General features: G+C 32.7%; 1 protein-coding gene across 1 annotated transcript in view; it reads right to left on the minus strand.

Annotated features, from left to right (window-relative positions):
• LOC128235441 (uncharacterized) overlaps positions 1–16,146 on the minus strand; it is a 75,075-nt gene that overhangs the window by 49,541 nt on the left and 9,388 nt on the right. Inside the window, exons 7-27 of the mRNA XM_052950263.1 lie at positions 16,029–16,114; positions 14,732–14,790; positions 12,505–12,617; positions 11,559–11,655; positions 11,196–11,307; positions 10,702–10,873; positions 9,805–9,982; positions 9,501–9,709; positions 9,137–9,240; positions 8,278–8,447; positions 7,983–8,128; positions 7,477–7,653; positions 7,193–7,351; positions 5,966–6,108; positions 5,241–5,311; positions 4,729–4,892; positions 4,014–4,180; positions 2,507–2,693; positions 1,826–1,990; positions 1,373–1,552; positions 218–365 (exon numbers count right to left, since the gene is read on the minus strand). Of these exons, the coding sequence (XP_052806223.1) occupies positions 218–365; positions 1,373–1,552; positions 1,826–1,990; positions 2,507–2,693; positions 4,014–4,180; positions 4,729–4,892; positions 5,241–5,311; positions 5,966–6,108; positions 7,193–7,351; positions 7,477–7,653; positions 7,983–8,128; positions 8,278–8,447; positions 9,137–9,240; positions 9,501–9,709; positions 9,805–9,982; positions 10,702–10,873; positions 11,196–11,307; positions 11,559–11,655; positions 12,505–12,617; positions 14,732–14,790; positions 16,029–16,114 (3,007 nt within the window). The remainder of the gene's footprint in view (positions 1–217; positions 366–1,372; positions 1,553–1,825; positions 1,991–2,506; positions 2,694–4,013; positions 4,181–4,728; positions 4,893–5,240; positions 5,312–5,965; positions 6,109–7,192; positions 7,352–7,476; positions 7,654–7,982; positions 8,129–8,277; positions 8,448–9,136; positions 9,241–9,500; positions 9,710–9,804; positions 9,983–10,701; positions 10,874–11,195; positions 11,308–11,558; positions 11,656–12,504; positions 12,618–14,731; positions 14,791–16,028; positions 16,115–16,146) is intronic.

Genomic DNA, 16,146 nt, shown 5'->3' on the forward strand with positions numbered 1-16,146 from the left:
ATAACAGTACGTTTGGTTAGAAACCCATTGAAGGCATCAACAATATGGTATGTTTATATAGCTTTAAACATACTGACACTGATGTTTTCATGTGTATTAGAAAGCTCTTCCTTCCAGAATGTATATGCATTTAGTCATTAGCACTGTATCAAACAAAATACAACAAGCACTAGCTTAATCTAAAGCGTTGAACCATTATTAGGAACGAAGTGATTACCCTTTATCTCGTCAATATCTGTTCCGGGCCGTTGTGTTTCCGCCAAATCTTCCGGTGGCACAGTTCCGTCTGTTGGAACTGTTTGACTTGTATCTTCCTCCTTTCTTCCTTCAGTTCCAACAATGAATCCGGCTTTGATCGTTTTACCCTTTGCAGAGATTCAAAACCAAATGTTAATCTATACATATATAACCTTTGCGGTAATAAATCTACCAAGGTTTTTGACCACACCACCGTACGTTTATGTCTTTTATTTTATCTCACACAACTTGTATTTTTTAAGATTCTAGATTTCATTCCAAGGTGATAAACTAATTTATATTGCAACGTATTTTGACTGATCTGATCGGTATTTATATAAGTTCAGGGAATCATGGGTAACTTAATTATACGAAAGGAAAATTTGAGGTGTGTATAGCTCTTTAGAAAACTGTTAATGGGGTGTTTAATCATACTGCTTTAGCAAATGTGCACAGCCTTATCTGTTCATAAAATGACAATATTAGCTATGTCAAACCTCTAAACTGGTGAAAAATTCCAACTTGTTTATGATAAGACAGCAAATGGGTACTTATAAGTAAGGGAGGCAACTGTTAGGCGGTAGCATTACACTTATTATACCAAAAGTTAAAATTGTCAAAATATCCTTTCAATCGGAGTAAGTACGCACCTCGGCAATTTTCAATCCAAAAAAAACTCGAATGAATATACACGTTTAACGATGTCAGATTTCTTTACATTTATTTACAATGCAATTAAATCGCATAGTAATATCATTTACGCAGTTAAACCGAAGTACCTTACTTATAGGAATCTTAATGATATATGCAATACTACAATTCACTGGGAATCATTTTGAACGTTATGTCTATTATCATTTTTACGAACAACTTAAACACAGTCACACATCCGAAGTTTTTTTGTAATTAAATGGCCGACGTATTCCGATTGAATATCATTGTGACAACGAGTTAAATGAGTATTTAAAAGACACATCAACAATACGTTATGTTCAGTACATTATGTTGTCCCATGCGTCAAACGAAATGAAAATATTAATAAAAGTTATAAACAAACGAATGATACAGTAGATTGGTTCAACTGAATTGCAGAAATTTTCTTAATTACAAAAAGTGATTACAATCATGTACATACCTTGTAAACTAGCTTGTAGTCATCACAGACCTGAGTCCATTTAGGGAGCTGAAGTGGGCGAGTGTCTAATATATCACTGGGATCTACTAGCCCGTCATCTCTCCTCAAGGACAAATGAATATGGTTGAATCCATTACAAGGAGAGGCAGTTGCAAATCCGATAGTATCTCCTCCAGCCACCTACCATAACAATTGCATAAAAACAAAAATATCAAAACAATGGAAAAAAGCCCAGTAGCTTGAACTTTAACCAATGTCATGGTTCAAAACACAACGTTCACAACAGGTCCAACGAAAACTAGGTTTATAAAATTTACGCATTTTATGAATATAATACGATATTCTGTTATTGTATATTGATGAAAGGTATCTTTAAGATACTGACGGGCAATTTAATATCAAACTGTATTGCTAAGGATTATCTACACATGCTTATTTAGGACATCGACTTACGTAGGTCTCGACATATTCTTCGTCAGACGGCTGTTTGATCAAAGCCAACGGTTTCACATTTGTAATGATTATTTCAGAATTTGAAGGGAGCGATCCAATTTCTGACAGTATCACTTCATTTTCGTTCTCAGACAGATATACCTTAGCAGCAAATGGCGCAACAATCTAATATCAATTGAGAAACATGTAATATAGTGTAGCAGTCAGGTTTATGAAACTGGTTTGTTTTGGTTTGGTAATGGTTAATTAAGATCTTTATTGATTTGTCTATAAGTATCTAATATTAATCTCAATCAGTCAAATCATTTAAATATGCAAACTTAAGATAACCTCAGAACAAGTTTTATACAAATAGCTGCAGACGTATATAATAATCGGAGACAACCATTGCGGATTATTCTAACAGAACAGCAATACTAAATATATCATTTTGTTAGGCAACATATTATAATATTGATGATGTTTGGCTACAATTACTATCGAAAGGTCTAATTCATCTTTGTAGCTACATGTTTACTTGAATCGTCATGTATCTTTAATTCAGAGTGATAATGTTTTAAACTACGTTTCCCCAAATAAGGCATACCAATTATCATAACCTAAATTAGCGTTGGCAGATGACAAAATAAACGTTCAGTCTAGCATGAAAAAAGGAGCACACCATCATAACCTAAAACTTACATTGTTGTTTTCGTCTATGATGATATCGATACCATCATTTGTGTATTCTGGTCCTCCATTTTGAAGTCTAGCCGGATAAAATCCGTCCCCGTCACAGCCGCCACCGCTTTCCCGTTTGGTTTTTGGAAAGTCACGATGACACTTAGTCCCTAATATGCGAGTCACCATGGATTTCGCATCTTCATACCTTTAGACAGAGAATTATTTTTTTAATGCGAATCGTTTCACAAAAACATTAATTTGGTCTTGGAAACGTCGACAACCTTACCTTTATAAGGTAAATATAAGCAAAGATTTGATCATTTGTATGGAGTTTTGCTTAGTATTTTTTCGGACTATATACTAGAGAATATTTTGAAAGGAAGCTTCTGACTTCCTGTATCACGTCGATTCAATGTGTTATCACGTGAAGTCAAGATCCAGACGCATGTTTTATACAGATCGAAACGTTATACATGTCATAAATAAGCGTCCCTATAGTAAAATTCCTGTTATTGTATGCCTTGTATGTTTATGTCCATGTTTGCATGTACTGTTTGTGGTTTCAACAAAAGTAACTGCAATTAGCCTTTACACGATATGTCCCGGTAATGACGTCATTAACCAATTACATTATAAATGTGTTTGTATTGTTTTGAATATAAACAATATAAAGCAGATAAATTACTTTGAATTATTTTTTAACGTTTTTCTATATAAAATCGCCCTCAAAGAAAAAAAATAAAAAAAAAATAAAAAAAAAATATAAATAAGGAGTTAAATTATTGGGGTATCAATTCTTGTCGTTTCGTATTATTTTATTTTCGTGGCGGTGAACCTTTGCTTCGCGCAGATTCAATTGGCGCGGTGGCGATTTACATTTAGTCAATACGTAAAATATTTAATACGTATAGGCAGTTTAGTACCGCGTTTACCAGGGTCTATCTGCTGATGGTGTTTTAAGTGTACAATACGGTGCGTCTTTATGGTGACGCTTGGAAGGGTCTATAATGGTGCTCCATGGACTTGATAGGGACGACAGGTTTTCAACCACCGCGTCTCCCGCCTTTAACATTAGCCATGCAAGTTTAATGCCATCTTTCAAAATTAAATTAAATAAATCTGTGGACATAACGGGTTTCTTTTTGTTTACTTTTAAGCTTTGGTACCCCAAAAGCAGTTCCCGCGCACACATGCTGCTAAGTGTACGCGGGTTCCGTCTTTTTATACTGGCGTCCGTCGATAATACAGTATGTTCCTAGCATGTATCTTTAATATATTCATAAAAGGCTATGTTAAGGCATATTAAGAATTATCTAATGTTTTTTGTTTATATATACATTGCTACCAATACAAACAATTTCTTTTAACGCATTTAATATTACTATGCTCCACTTTATGTGTAATTCAATGTAATAACCTAACACATTACGCTTATTTCATGTTTGACTGTGTGTTTTTGTTCATTCTAAGTACAAACAAACATGTCAAAGACGTATTATTAAAATTATTATGTATATTTACATACCCTTGTTTCAGTTCTTGAAATGCACTTTTGATTGCATTATAGCTGTCAAATAAATCAACGAAGTTTTTGATAAAGTTTCCGCCGATGTTTAATAAGCTATTCAGAGGTTCATTCACATCCTTTACTGCTTCTAAAAGTTCCGAAACAATACGCTGCCGGAGCTTCCCCTGGAATCAGTTTTTGACATTTACATTTGATCAGTTCAGTAGAGCCGTTATTGGCTGGACATAATGGCAAATTATTTCCCCCCATAAAGACATATCGCACTGAAATAAGCTTTTATTCTATATCTTCATAGTACATGTATACACTGTTTTCACTCACTGTTAGATGCACAAGTTCCATAATCTTAATTGCGACACACTAAGTGATGCCCTAATAAAATGTCTCAATTGACAAACTATTGACTACATTTTAACATTAGCAAAATATAGAAAAAATAAACAGAGCCTCAAATAACATGATCAGTGAATGGAACATTGCACTTTTTCAATCAGGACGTCCTAATTTCTAGCAACAACAATGCTATTAGCCTTTAACCACTCTCCCCTTATCTCAACACTAATGTGCCTCACCATTCCTACTAAGTTTTTCGTTATACACATGCTTACATATTTATATATCGGACAGTAAATAACATGATCTGAATTAAAATATTACTTTATTTGACACAAAACTAAGATTAATACTATTTAACATTATTATATTCCTTTACCATTGTTTGTGTTCCGTTTGTAAACGTCGCAATAATATCTTTGCCTTCCATTGCTTCGTTTATCCAGTCTTCTGTTTGATGGACAAGAGCATTCGACGCATTTTTGAACATATCGGACAGAACACCAATGTCTTCATTTAGATCGAAAAAGTATTGCTTCATACCTATACAAAAAAAACCACAACAAATCTGTATTTTAAGTAAAATTATAAAAAAATATAATCTAGTATATAATGTTAAATACTTATAGATTACTTATTGAACTGGCTTTATATATAAGTTTCAACACGTAGCATAAAATAAATATTTCATAGTGTATATGATTATCCGTAAAATACAACAAAGGAGTAATGTTTTTAATATTTCCAAACAATGATGTTTATTTATACTGAAGCCATTGTATGCTTACAATTGTGTTAACATCATACATACAATTATAAGCTTCCTGATATTATAACGTATATCAAATTAACAGTTCATAGCATTTTTTATGATTACTTGTTTTATATTACCTCCTGATATGAATGTATGAGATTTGACGTCTTGTAATGTTTCGTTTAGTTGCTTGACATTGATCCAAATCCTGAAAGCAATTCAAATATATCAGTAAAACAAAACGCGTTTCCAACATTGAGCTGAAATAAGGATATGTCCCAATTACAATCTTAAGTCAAATCTTAAGTAAATTTTGATAGCTGGAAACCAAGCACACTAGTTAATAATGTATAATGTTCCACTCTTTCCACGCAGTACCTCTGTATCCTATCCAGGTGTTATATTTTTAGCCGAATATAACTATATTTAGATCGCTAATGTTTATCAGATTAGTCTGGGTAAAGTGATGACAAGGTGATTGTTTTTGTAATAAAATGTTGTCATTTATTTGCATAAAATGCTTTGTTCTCTTGTATTCTTGGCATAATTTTAGACATTCGGCTTTCAATTAATATTATCACATCTGCCCTGATTCATATGGCACTGAGTTATGCAGTGAATGCGAGCTATTTTCTTCACAAACAGCGGTTCGGTTACGCAAAGTAACATGTACTTTCAACTCTTGTTTAATGGCAATTATTTTGAAGGCAAGTTTTCTTGACAAAAACCACTTTAAACGTAGAGTTGAACTTTGAATGTACAATTGTTTTGTAGACAGGTCCTTTGTGTATTATGGAGAAGTATTTCATTGTTTTGACATAAAGTACCAGTTAAGTCCTGTTAAAATAGTAATAATACTCACATTAAAACTCCTTTTCCGATTTTGAACAAGGACGTTTTAACATCGCTGAAAATGTCCATAAACCCGTTAATAATGCCCTGAACTGCTTCGAATATTTGTTCTGCAGATTGCGGAATTTTAATCTGGATGGCGTCTGCTATCGTCTGCAAATAAAGTCGTGTTACGTTAAGCTTATTATGCAACACATGCGACATTTAGAATTGGAAAGTTACATAATGTTTAAATTGCTTGATCATAATGCTGTTGATACACCTGTAGCTCAGATTGCGAGTGTGAAATATATATATATATATATATATACACATATATATAATTATATAAATGTAGAATACACGTAATTTTGGACGACATTTGTTCAAGTACATTATATGAGGGGATTTTGTTTATCTACGAAGTCATCCGGATTACAATGCAGTATTACTACCTCATTTATTATATTGAAACTATATCATAATTATCGTAAAATCATTTGTTTATATGTATCGTTATTCCCATTTAATAGTACAGTCTAATTTCGTACCTTTTCGCCACTGTAACATTTCACAGTGACACTGATATAGTGACATTAAGTGAAGTATTAACGTGTTGCACTGGATAACTTATTGACAAATGCATGTCGTGATATGTATTGCATGTAGATCTATGATTGGTATGTAATTATAGTTGTTATTATTATATGATGGTATATTATTAAATTGGTCGAAGGGTTGTCACGTGATAGAAATATTTATTCACTGGCGAAATATTATATTAATGTTTTTAAACCCATATACTGAACAAAACGTGGCTTCCCACTGTACAATATATTAAACAAACGGCAGGATTCTTTCAACATTATAAAGTATTTTCGTGAGCATTGCTTTTTTGGTCGTTATGAATGAAATATTGTGTGAAAAGAGAAAAATATATTTTACAACATCAAAATAATAAAACACTTACAGATGGTAATCCTGTTTTTTTATAGCACAATATATGGTATCATATTATATTGTCAATAAAAACGGAATATACACCTCATCAAACTCTGATAGTATCATTAACATATATGTTTTCGAACATAGGTTTACATTTTTTTTTGCAATCGTGTGCTCATACAATAAACATAAAAGAGATTTACCTCCATCAAACAATATATCTTTTTTTCCCCTACTTTTGTTATTTTTTGAAATCTTTATGAAGTACAATGGTTTCAGTTATATTTCTTAACACACTATATTACAAACTTACATTGTAAAACGTCATAACGTCACTTCGTACTCTTTCGTACAATTTCACCGATTCATCAACAAACTGTTTGACTGGGATAATAAACGATGGCAGTTTCTTTACATTTATCACTGAGATTTTTCTTATCACGGCTTGAATTCTTTCGCCGAACGAGGACACCTGAAAAAAGTAACATAAAGCTTAAAATTGCAACTAATTCAATAAAATAACATTTTGACAATATATCCAAAACCTAATTATTGAAAGTGTTAATTTCTCTATCAATGGTTAAATGCATGTCTCACTTTGTCAGGAAGTTCTTCAATTGCGTCAACAAATCTCTCAACGATTGCTTTAATTGAACCATCTGAGTTCAATATATTTTGGAATGCAGAGACGCCTTTTCGGATAGCGGATATGACATTCTTCACAGTGGCAACAAACTGTTTGAACATTTTGAAAATGTTTTCTATATCAAGATCCTGAAAGAAATCGAGCATCGTTATATAAATGTGTGGACATTTGGTATCGATAGGACATTAGACGTCATCGCAACTTTTTACGTTTTGTATAAAATTATCATAGTTATGTAAATGTCGCCTCCAACAGAAGCATTAAAGCATTTGTTGGAATGTGTATTGTGCCTTTTAACAATATCTGAGCTGATTCATTTAGTTTTAATTGTTTTACTGTAAATATTTTCTAACATGCAAGTAAACAGTAAATACAAAATTATGCTTAGTATGAATCTTCATATCATTAACATTATTATGCATAATATCTTCTTGCAATTAACTAAAATGTTTCAAACCTTTAAGATGTTCAGATTGTATTTTGCACCACCTTTGAAGCATATCCGAGCGACAAAGAAGTCAAAGTTCCCACCGAGAAAGCCTAAATGGACTCTTCCGTAAGCTTCATCGTGCACTCTGATCTCGATACTTCCCTTCAGCAGCGCTTTAAAAGATGATTATAACAGATTAATTATAACAGACTAATAAACAAATACAAATTATTAATATCAAGGCCAAAACCTTATCATTTTCATTTAATTGTCATCTTTATTCTTAACAAGGTAAAATGAAGTGTCCGAAAAGAGAACTCACAAACTTGAAGGTCAAGAAGATTTTCCATGATCAATCCAAACGAAGCGCCAATAGTTTTCGAGCCGATCTGTTTTCTCCAGTCTACCCCAGGGGCTTCCAATTTAAACGCTAATGATTTGTCAAATATGGATCTCTTCGATACATCATGAGTAACAACATTTGTGGTGTCCCTGTAAGTACTGTACATATAAGGTATTAACCACAAGATGCATTAATGATAATTAAGATAATGTTATAAAAGTACTGCCTGCCTGCTGTTGATTTTTGCATTGTGTGTCTGTAAGCCATAGCCTTTGTTTCGAAAGAGAGTCTTGGTTAAATGGTTGGCTACTTGGCCACTAAACTTTTAACTAGAATACCACTTACGCCGATGCTATAGAGAGCTTTTCAGTTATTTCAATTAACAACTTCAAACAAATAACGACACCCGTTGCCACGCCGTCGATATATCATGCGTAAGATGTCTGTACAATAATGGATTTAAATGTCGTATTTGTTGTTTAAGTTGTATGACATTGATTTTTGTTGTAAGTCTGTTGTGTTCATACTAATGATTTATAAGTATGTGCACATATCAAGCTATTCAGACAGTCACTTTCTTCTAAGAAGTGTTTTGCCTCTTTTACTGTAATAAATGTCTCGTGTTACAACACGCATAAAAATACGGTTTAAATTAAAACAAAAACATCCTCACTGAACAATATTAGATTTCATGAAAGGATAATGGTTTAATACTTGAACAATGGCGTGTACATTGATTTATCTGAAATATAAATTTCCTTTTTTTAAATCGTATGGTTATTTTTTTTTCATTTCATCTGCTCATGATCTGATAAAATGAGGATTTAAGAAATCTTACATCGAGTTAACGGTAAGCGGGTGTGATTGGTACTGTTGCACTGCCTCGTATCTTACAACTTCTTCTTCATCGCTAATGGCAACCTTGTGAAGCGTGTCCATAGTCTACAAATAGGTAAACACAATACAATTATTCCATGAATAATTCAATAATAAGTAACACGTGTGTACGCATTCATAAATGATAACTATACAATACAGTCATATATTGCAATGGTTTATATGTCGAAAGGAAAATTAAACAACTGTCCATACATAAGTACAAGCGCGGTGTTCAACCCTTAACTTCTATTTAAATATTGAAAGTGTTGCTTAGTCATTTGCTTAAATAAAACAGTGAATATTTTACACTACGGAGTGACTACCTGTTTATCGTGATAACTTCTCAGAGCAAAAATACCAGCCCGTTTCACCCACTGAGAATTGGTGGAATTTATGTGAGATGCAATGTATTCATATGAACTTGAGAGTCCAGCATTCCCCAACGTCTCTAACAGAACCACCTTTTCTAGGTCATGTTCGATGCATTCGCTCTCTGACATAAATGACCTCTTTCTTCTATACTCCCATGGATCTGAAGATAAAACCGTCAAATGCATAGCATATAATATATAGTAAATTCTGGTTATATTTGTTATTTTACATGACTTTACTATAGTATTAAAATACCATGCAGTCCAAGAGCTCTGTGCACATATTGAATATGCTCGTTTGCTTCAGAATGTTTGTTATTCTGATGAAGATTTCCAATCAGACCTCCAAATGCGAAGCAAAAAGAGTGTCGAGTTTCTTGTGTAAACCGAGTGTCTTTCTTCGTGCATCCTTTTCGTAGAGCGTCCAGTAATTTCTACAGTATACAATAAAACAGGAAACGTCATTCGTTAAATTCAACATATTTATAAGGTTTATTGAGATTCATCTAAGTATTATAACTAAGATAATAAGTGAAGAGTACGCAGTACGTGTTATGAGTTCAGTTCTATGCTTATTTCCCTTTTTCAATATAGCGGAGAAGGCCGGTAAATTCGCAAAACAAACACTATAAACAAATTCGGTAGTTTCCCTTTAGTCATTACTAAATAAAGTCTGAAACATACCAAAAAATAAAACCACAAAATTTATCTTCAGAATAAGTATAATTGCAGTTATTATCTACATAATGGTAGTGGCGAGTTACATTGTTATCTAATCCTTTACAAATAGACTTACCATCCAACAATCGGATTTATATTACTAGTTTAGTTTAAACTTAATTTATTTACAATACTTTTCAACAATTATATTAAGTTAGGCAAGGCTACTATCATTGACACAATGATGTACGAGAGTTTGATCTTGTGTTGTAAGAGTAGAAGAGTGCCCGGAGAAAACCAATTTTTCAGGCTTGGTGACCATCAACCAAACGCACAAACGCCCAGAAACAGGAGTTCCGTTGTAAGAAGCGAGTGCGCTAACCATTGCACTACCCGGAGAACTACTTGTTTGGAAGACGTACGTTCTCGAAAATCGAAATACATATTATAATTTTGGTTTCAAATTAAATCAAATCAAATTAAAATGCAATACCGAAGACGGGTTAATATCTGAAGCAGATATTGCCGTAAGAATTCGGTCGATAATCCGTTCCGGCGATAAATCTCCTGTCAAAATGTTAGCGATGAGTTCAATTGAATGATCACTCTTCAAACTTCCTACTGCATCAGCAAAATGATTTTGATCTGCTCTTTTTGAACATTTTCTACAAAGAAAAACACATACATTTATTTTATTACTTGTAAATGGCTAAGATTAGTTTCAGCGCTGGAAAAAAATCATTTTAGCCCTTCGCAATGTTTCAGTGAATTCATCGTTTCGAAGCAATTTCTAAGGCGCTAAGAACTGCAATAAAAACAGGTATCATTGCAATGTAGTATTTGCGTTTGGCATGAACTTTGTAATGTGTTGATATTCACAATGACATATGTTTAACATCTGTTAGTGAACCAAATGAGGAAGGACTGTTTGCCCCGAATGACATGTCCTGATTTTCGATAACTACATCATATGTGACCATTTCTTACCTTGGAAAAGGAAATTTCAGATAGCAGTCGGTAATGTTCTTCAAATTATTCCATTCCAGGCTGTCAAGAACATTCACTAACGTCTTAAAGCAAATGTTTGACTGATGAGATCCTGAAAAGAGACGTTCCTATGCACTCATATTGAACAAAATATACTGACCCGTCAAATATATACTTTGATACGTGACATGATTTTCAGTTTAATTTATACTTCCTAAACTCAGGACCAAATTTAATGATGTTAACACGCTAACAAATGTGATCGTTTGATTTCTTCACATAATCTCATACTGTTTAATAAACATCACATTCCTCACAAAACATAAGAAAAGTTGTATTTTACTTCGATTCAATATGCGTTACCTCTCTCTGGTTCCTTCCGCAGGCATTCAAGGCTTGACAATATTGCCTCTGTAGCATTTTCTCCCCAGTAGTTCTTCCTTACATTTTTGAGAGGTATCTTAAAACATTGATAACAAAAGTTACACGTATGTTTACATCTTGTAAAATAGCATTGAACTAGTAAAACAACAATAATTTGTTATTGTCTATGTGGATTGTTGTCGTTTTGTGTTAAAATTATAAACCAGAGTGACAAGATCCCTATATAGTAAAGTATAATCTCTTATCGAGATACTAACTCAATTTATGAAATATCGTGCAAATTACTTATAATCTTACCTTTTTGCAGTTTTCTTTTCCATCTATAATTAACATCTTAAAAGGAAGGGACGACATAGCACATATTCATATACAGAGGTAATACTCTGATGAAGGTATACATTTTATAATTGCCTTTTATAATGTTCACTTAAGGATTGATTCTTAATTTGTCGTGCGTTTATGCAGATCCATCAATACTTATAACTACGTTATCGGCCTGTCTTAATTCATATTTTACATGTTATGCATGAGTGAGCATGAAAGGACAAATATGAATAAACCAGCATCTACCAGTACATGTGCATTGCTACATTTAGAAATAAAGTAGGTCATAGTTAGATCGCTACGCGCGGTGATTCACCAGCGTCCTTTCATAGCGTTGCTCTCTCGCTAAACTCAGCTTAAAGAGGTCACGCAAGGTCGAGTAGTTCATACTAAATGAATGCAATTCAAGTGCGATTGTAAATAATAAAAGATGGATACTTTTAAGTCTTAAAACAATAGAACGTGCTTTGTTTGGTAAACTTAGAGCTACACACTAACTTACAGGGTTTTCTAATTGTATGTTGAACTGATATCTGAGATACTAAAAGGCTTATAACTATCCTTATCTAGCAAAAAAAAGTATTATTAAGTAATGCCTTACATCCGAGATATTTGCTTCCGTAAGGTGTTGTGGCCTTTGAACATGCTTAGCAATAACTCTTTTTCCGGTAAAAATCAGGTCATCTTTCGAGTGCGCTTGTATTTGTGGCATATCTGAAATGAGCGATATATTACATTTATTTCGTCAAAATAATAAAACATTTGCCAAACTTCTTTTTTCTGGTAAGTATTGATATTACGAACATCTGCTTAACATACTACAGAACGGACCAAAATGATGTATGCGCTTGTTTTCACTTTCTGGATACGTACGTACTTTTAGGCTCTTAGGTATAATTACATTTAATGAATTATTACAAGGCTGAGTACTCATAAAATGCTTGAACATACAGACAGCAAATATTTGAATATTTTACTGATCTGCACTTACGAGGCAGTCGAGAATCTTTGTAATTTAAAGTGAGTTAAGAAGTCTCTCTCATGCCAGATGATGGAGTAGTGTTTCTTGTCTTATAAAACTGAAATTATCTTAGAAACGAGTTTATATACTAATAATATTCGCAAACTTACACAGATAATAACAACGTTGTCATGAAGGCCAATATATGAGGGAGGGGAGGGACTCAATCTTAATTAATATCCAAGTTTTGTGAACGAGAAAACCGATATAAGTTTAACAACATCAATACATAGCTGGCGTATATTTTAATATGTATCTCATTCTTTAAGTATTTGATAGAAGACTTGAAGTAAAATCTTAATGGTAAAAAATCGGCTGAATGAGCGAAGCGATTGAGTCCTTCTTAATCATGAAGATTTTACTTCATGTCAATTCATAATCTGGCACATATAGCGTGTATCGGATAAGGGAAAAAGGCGGATCTTAAAATACCCGCAAAATTAAAATTCACAATGATTAAGCATAGTATTTAATGATTGCCTATCCAAACGATGGATTCCAAATGCGAATAAGGAATAGCGTGGATGGGAGTGTCATAACATTTCATATATTGTTTGCTTGTTTTCTTTTCCGTTAATAGATAAATTATGAAACAGATCCTTTTTAACTTAATAAGTAAACAACGTTTTATAAACTAATCATTCAAATTTAAAAAGTCTGCTCGAATAAACCAAGTTTGCGTCGGTACAAACATACTAGTTTATCGATACCTATACAAATGTTAAAATACAGTTTTTGTTATGTGTTAACCACAATTGTGATCTCTTGGCGTTAATGTGAAATATGAGTACATAATATCCAAATATAACAAAATACACTTTTTCAAGCCGTATAGATAAATGAAGATCTCATATTGACTAAACTCAATGTCAAATGTTTTGAAGTCTTGCTCCATTTAAACATGCTGTTCAATACTCCAAATTTGCGTTCATTATGATCAATTTTGCGTTCTTTGTTTTGAAAAGTTTAAACAAAAAAAAATCTAATATATTGAAAGGAATACACTCGCTACGTTAACCTTGCGTTAAAACAATCGAAGTTACACACTAAACAAATTATAATTAAATTACTACCTTTAAGTTTCACCAATTAGTTTAATGGTAGTTTATTTGTGTTGTTGTATTCTGACCTTGTGTGTCTCTCGTTGTGTACATGCTAGGTATTTAACCGTGTGTCTTTAATCATCATTATCTTGAAAATTAGGCTCTTTGGCTTATTTGTTCAGTTTCAATAATGTACAATTATGTAGCATTCAAATAAAGTAACTTGGTTTTGGGAAATTTTACACAATTTTGGCGTTTTTCTACCTCAACTTTATTTCGTAAAGTTATTTGTTTCTAGGTTTAACATTGTGTTATTGAATATAACACCGTCATTTTAACAATTAAAGGACATTTTCAATACATTCTGTTTTTGTCTTTTGTATTTTCCTTATCCTATAAACACAAATAAACTAGTACCTTTATGAGAAAAAATGTTTTGCAATTTTATGGTTATTACTCGTATGTTATGACATTAAGACCATTTACATTTTAAACCGATGTTAATTGATAAAGTACTTCAAAACTCATTTATCGTATGAATAGTCCTTCATCGGGCTCAATACATTATAAACGCGTTTCAGAAAATCAAATATCTGGTTCAAAACCCATTTAAATGTTATTTAAGTGTGGGAATGTCAGTTCTTTTGAATTAAAGAACTAAAGAAAAAGAAGGGGGATTTTGCCGATTTGTTTGTCCAATTCTGATTGGAGCAAACTCATTCTATTCAACAAATAAACTATTCAATATATTGTAAAGTCATTACCGAAGTTGTTAAACGAACCCACGGGTACCGATGGCCTCATTCCTTTGTATGGATCAAAACTGTAATAAAAAACGTTTCATTGAAGAAATATTTCTGCCTTAGGTAATAACAATTTTATGTGCTTTTGAAATACAGTAGAACCAAAAGCTTGGGGAGATATTCTTATTTTTATAAGCTATCATCATTGCCTCTGATAAGATAATTTTGTCAAGCCTGAACTTCATTCATAAAAAAAATTCGAGTTAATGACAGAGAACCGAAATTAGCGAATCTAATATAAGTCACCGTTTTGCCTGCTTTTACTTCTAAATCGAAAGCCGAAGGCCACAAGGCCATGCCACAATTTACAAAATGACGTTTCATTCTCGTACATTTAGACGCACTTCCCCGAAAAACTACATTACAATTTAAATACCCTTTTTAACCTTTAAGGACCAAAAAACATGTTCTTTCTAGTGTAAGATATTTAATCTCATGAAAACAAAAAGCAAATATTTGACTCGTGTCTTCGCCACTCGTAAAGTGCAGCCGTGCTCATTTTGTTTGCTATATTGCAATCTCACACTGACACAAACGATTCGCATTTGAACAGTAATCGTTTATGGTTTTGTAAATTGGTTGAGATGTCTAATGAATCAATAAGTTGTTGTATTTTTATTCGGAATTCATTTCTTCAATTCGCAAATAATTTCATTATTGTGTTGCAGGAGTCATAAGTTAATAAAAAATACGTTAAATATCTTAAATGAACCTTATGTGGCACTTTTTGCACAACGTCAGATGCAAAATACAAAACACACACAATTTTTCCCTCCCTATATCGTTTAACAAAACCAATGATAAAGGAAATTGTCGAACATATATGTTTTACAGTCTGTGAAATACATGACATCTCGGAAATTAGTTTGAACATTAAAACACTTATACGACTGCGAGTCTACATGATGTTGATTACGTTTTCATTGTTCTCAAAATATGAACTTCGCAGTGTTTAATGATCGTGCTGTTTAAATCCTACTACTTTCACGTAGCACATGAATATAACTACGAGGCGGGTATACCCACAGCAAAATATATATTCCGTATAAGATTGCATTAATTTGAATTCAACCGACACAATTAAATCGTAGCTTCAAGTTATGTTCATAAAACGGTATTGGGATAAATTAAATTATTTTCGGTGAAAAATGGCTAAGCGATCTAGGTTTGTATACCAGATTGACGTCACGGTTTATTTACAAGCAATATAATATGTGTGCATATAAATATTGATAATGAAAATATAAACGGCATGTACCCATCATCATGACTGATGTCAAGTGTTAAGTTTTCTTCAACCTTGACAGTCTCAATAATCGCGGACTCGGAATGGAATGTCAACTTCTGCAATATATCAATCAAATTGGCTGATTAAC

This window comes from Mya arenaria, chromosome 5, assembly GCF_026914265.1.
Source record: "Mya arenaria isolate MELC-2E11 chromosome 5, ASM2691426v1".
NCBI classification, from domain to species: Eukaryota; Metazoa; Mollusca; class Bivalvia; order Myida; family Myidae; genus Mya; species Mya arenaria.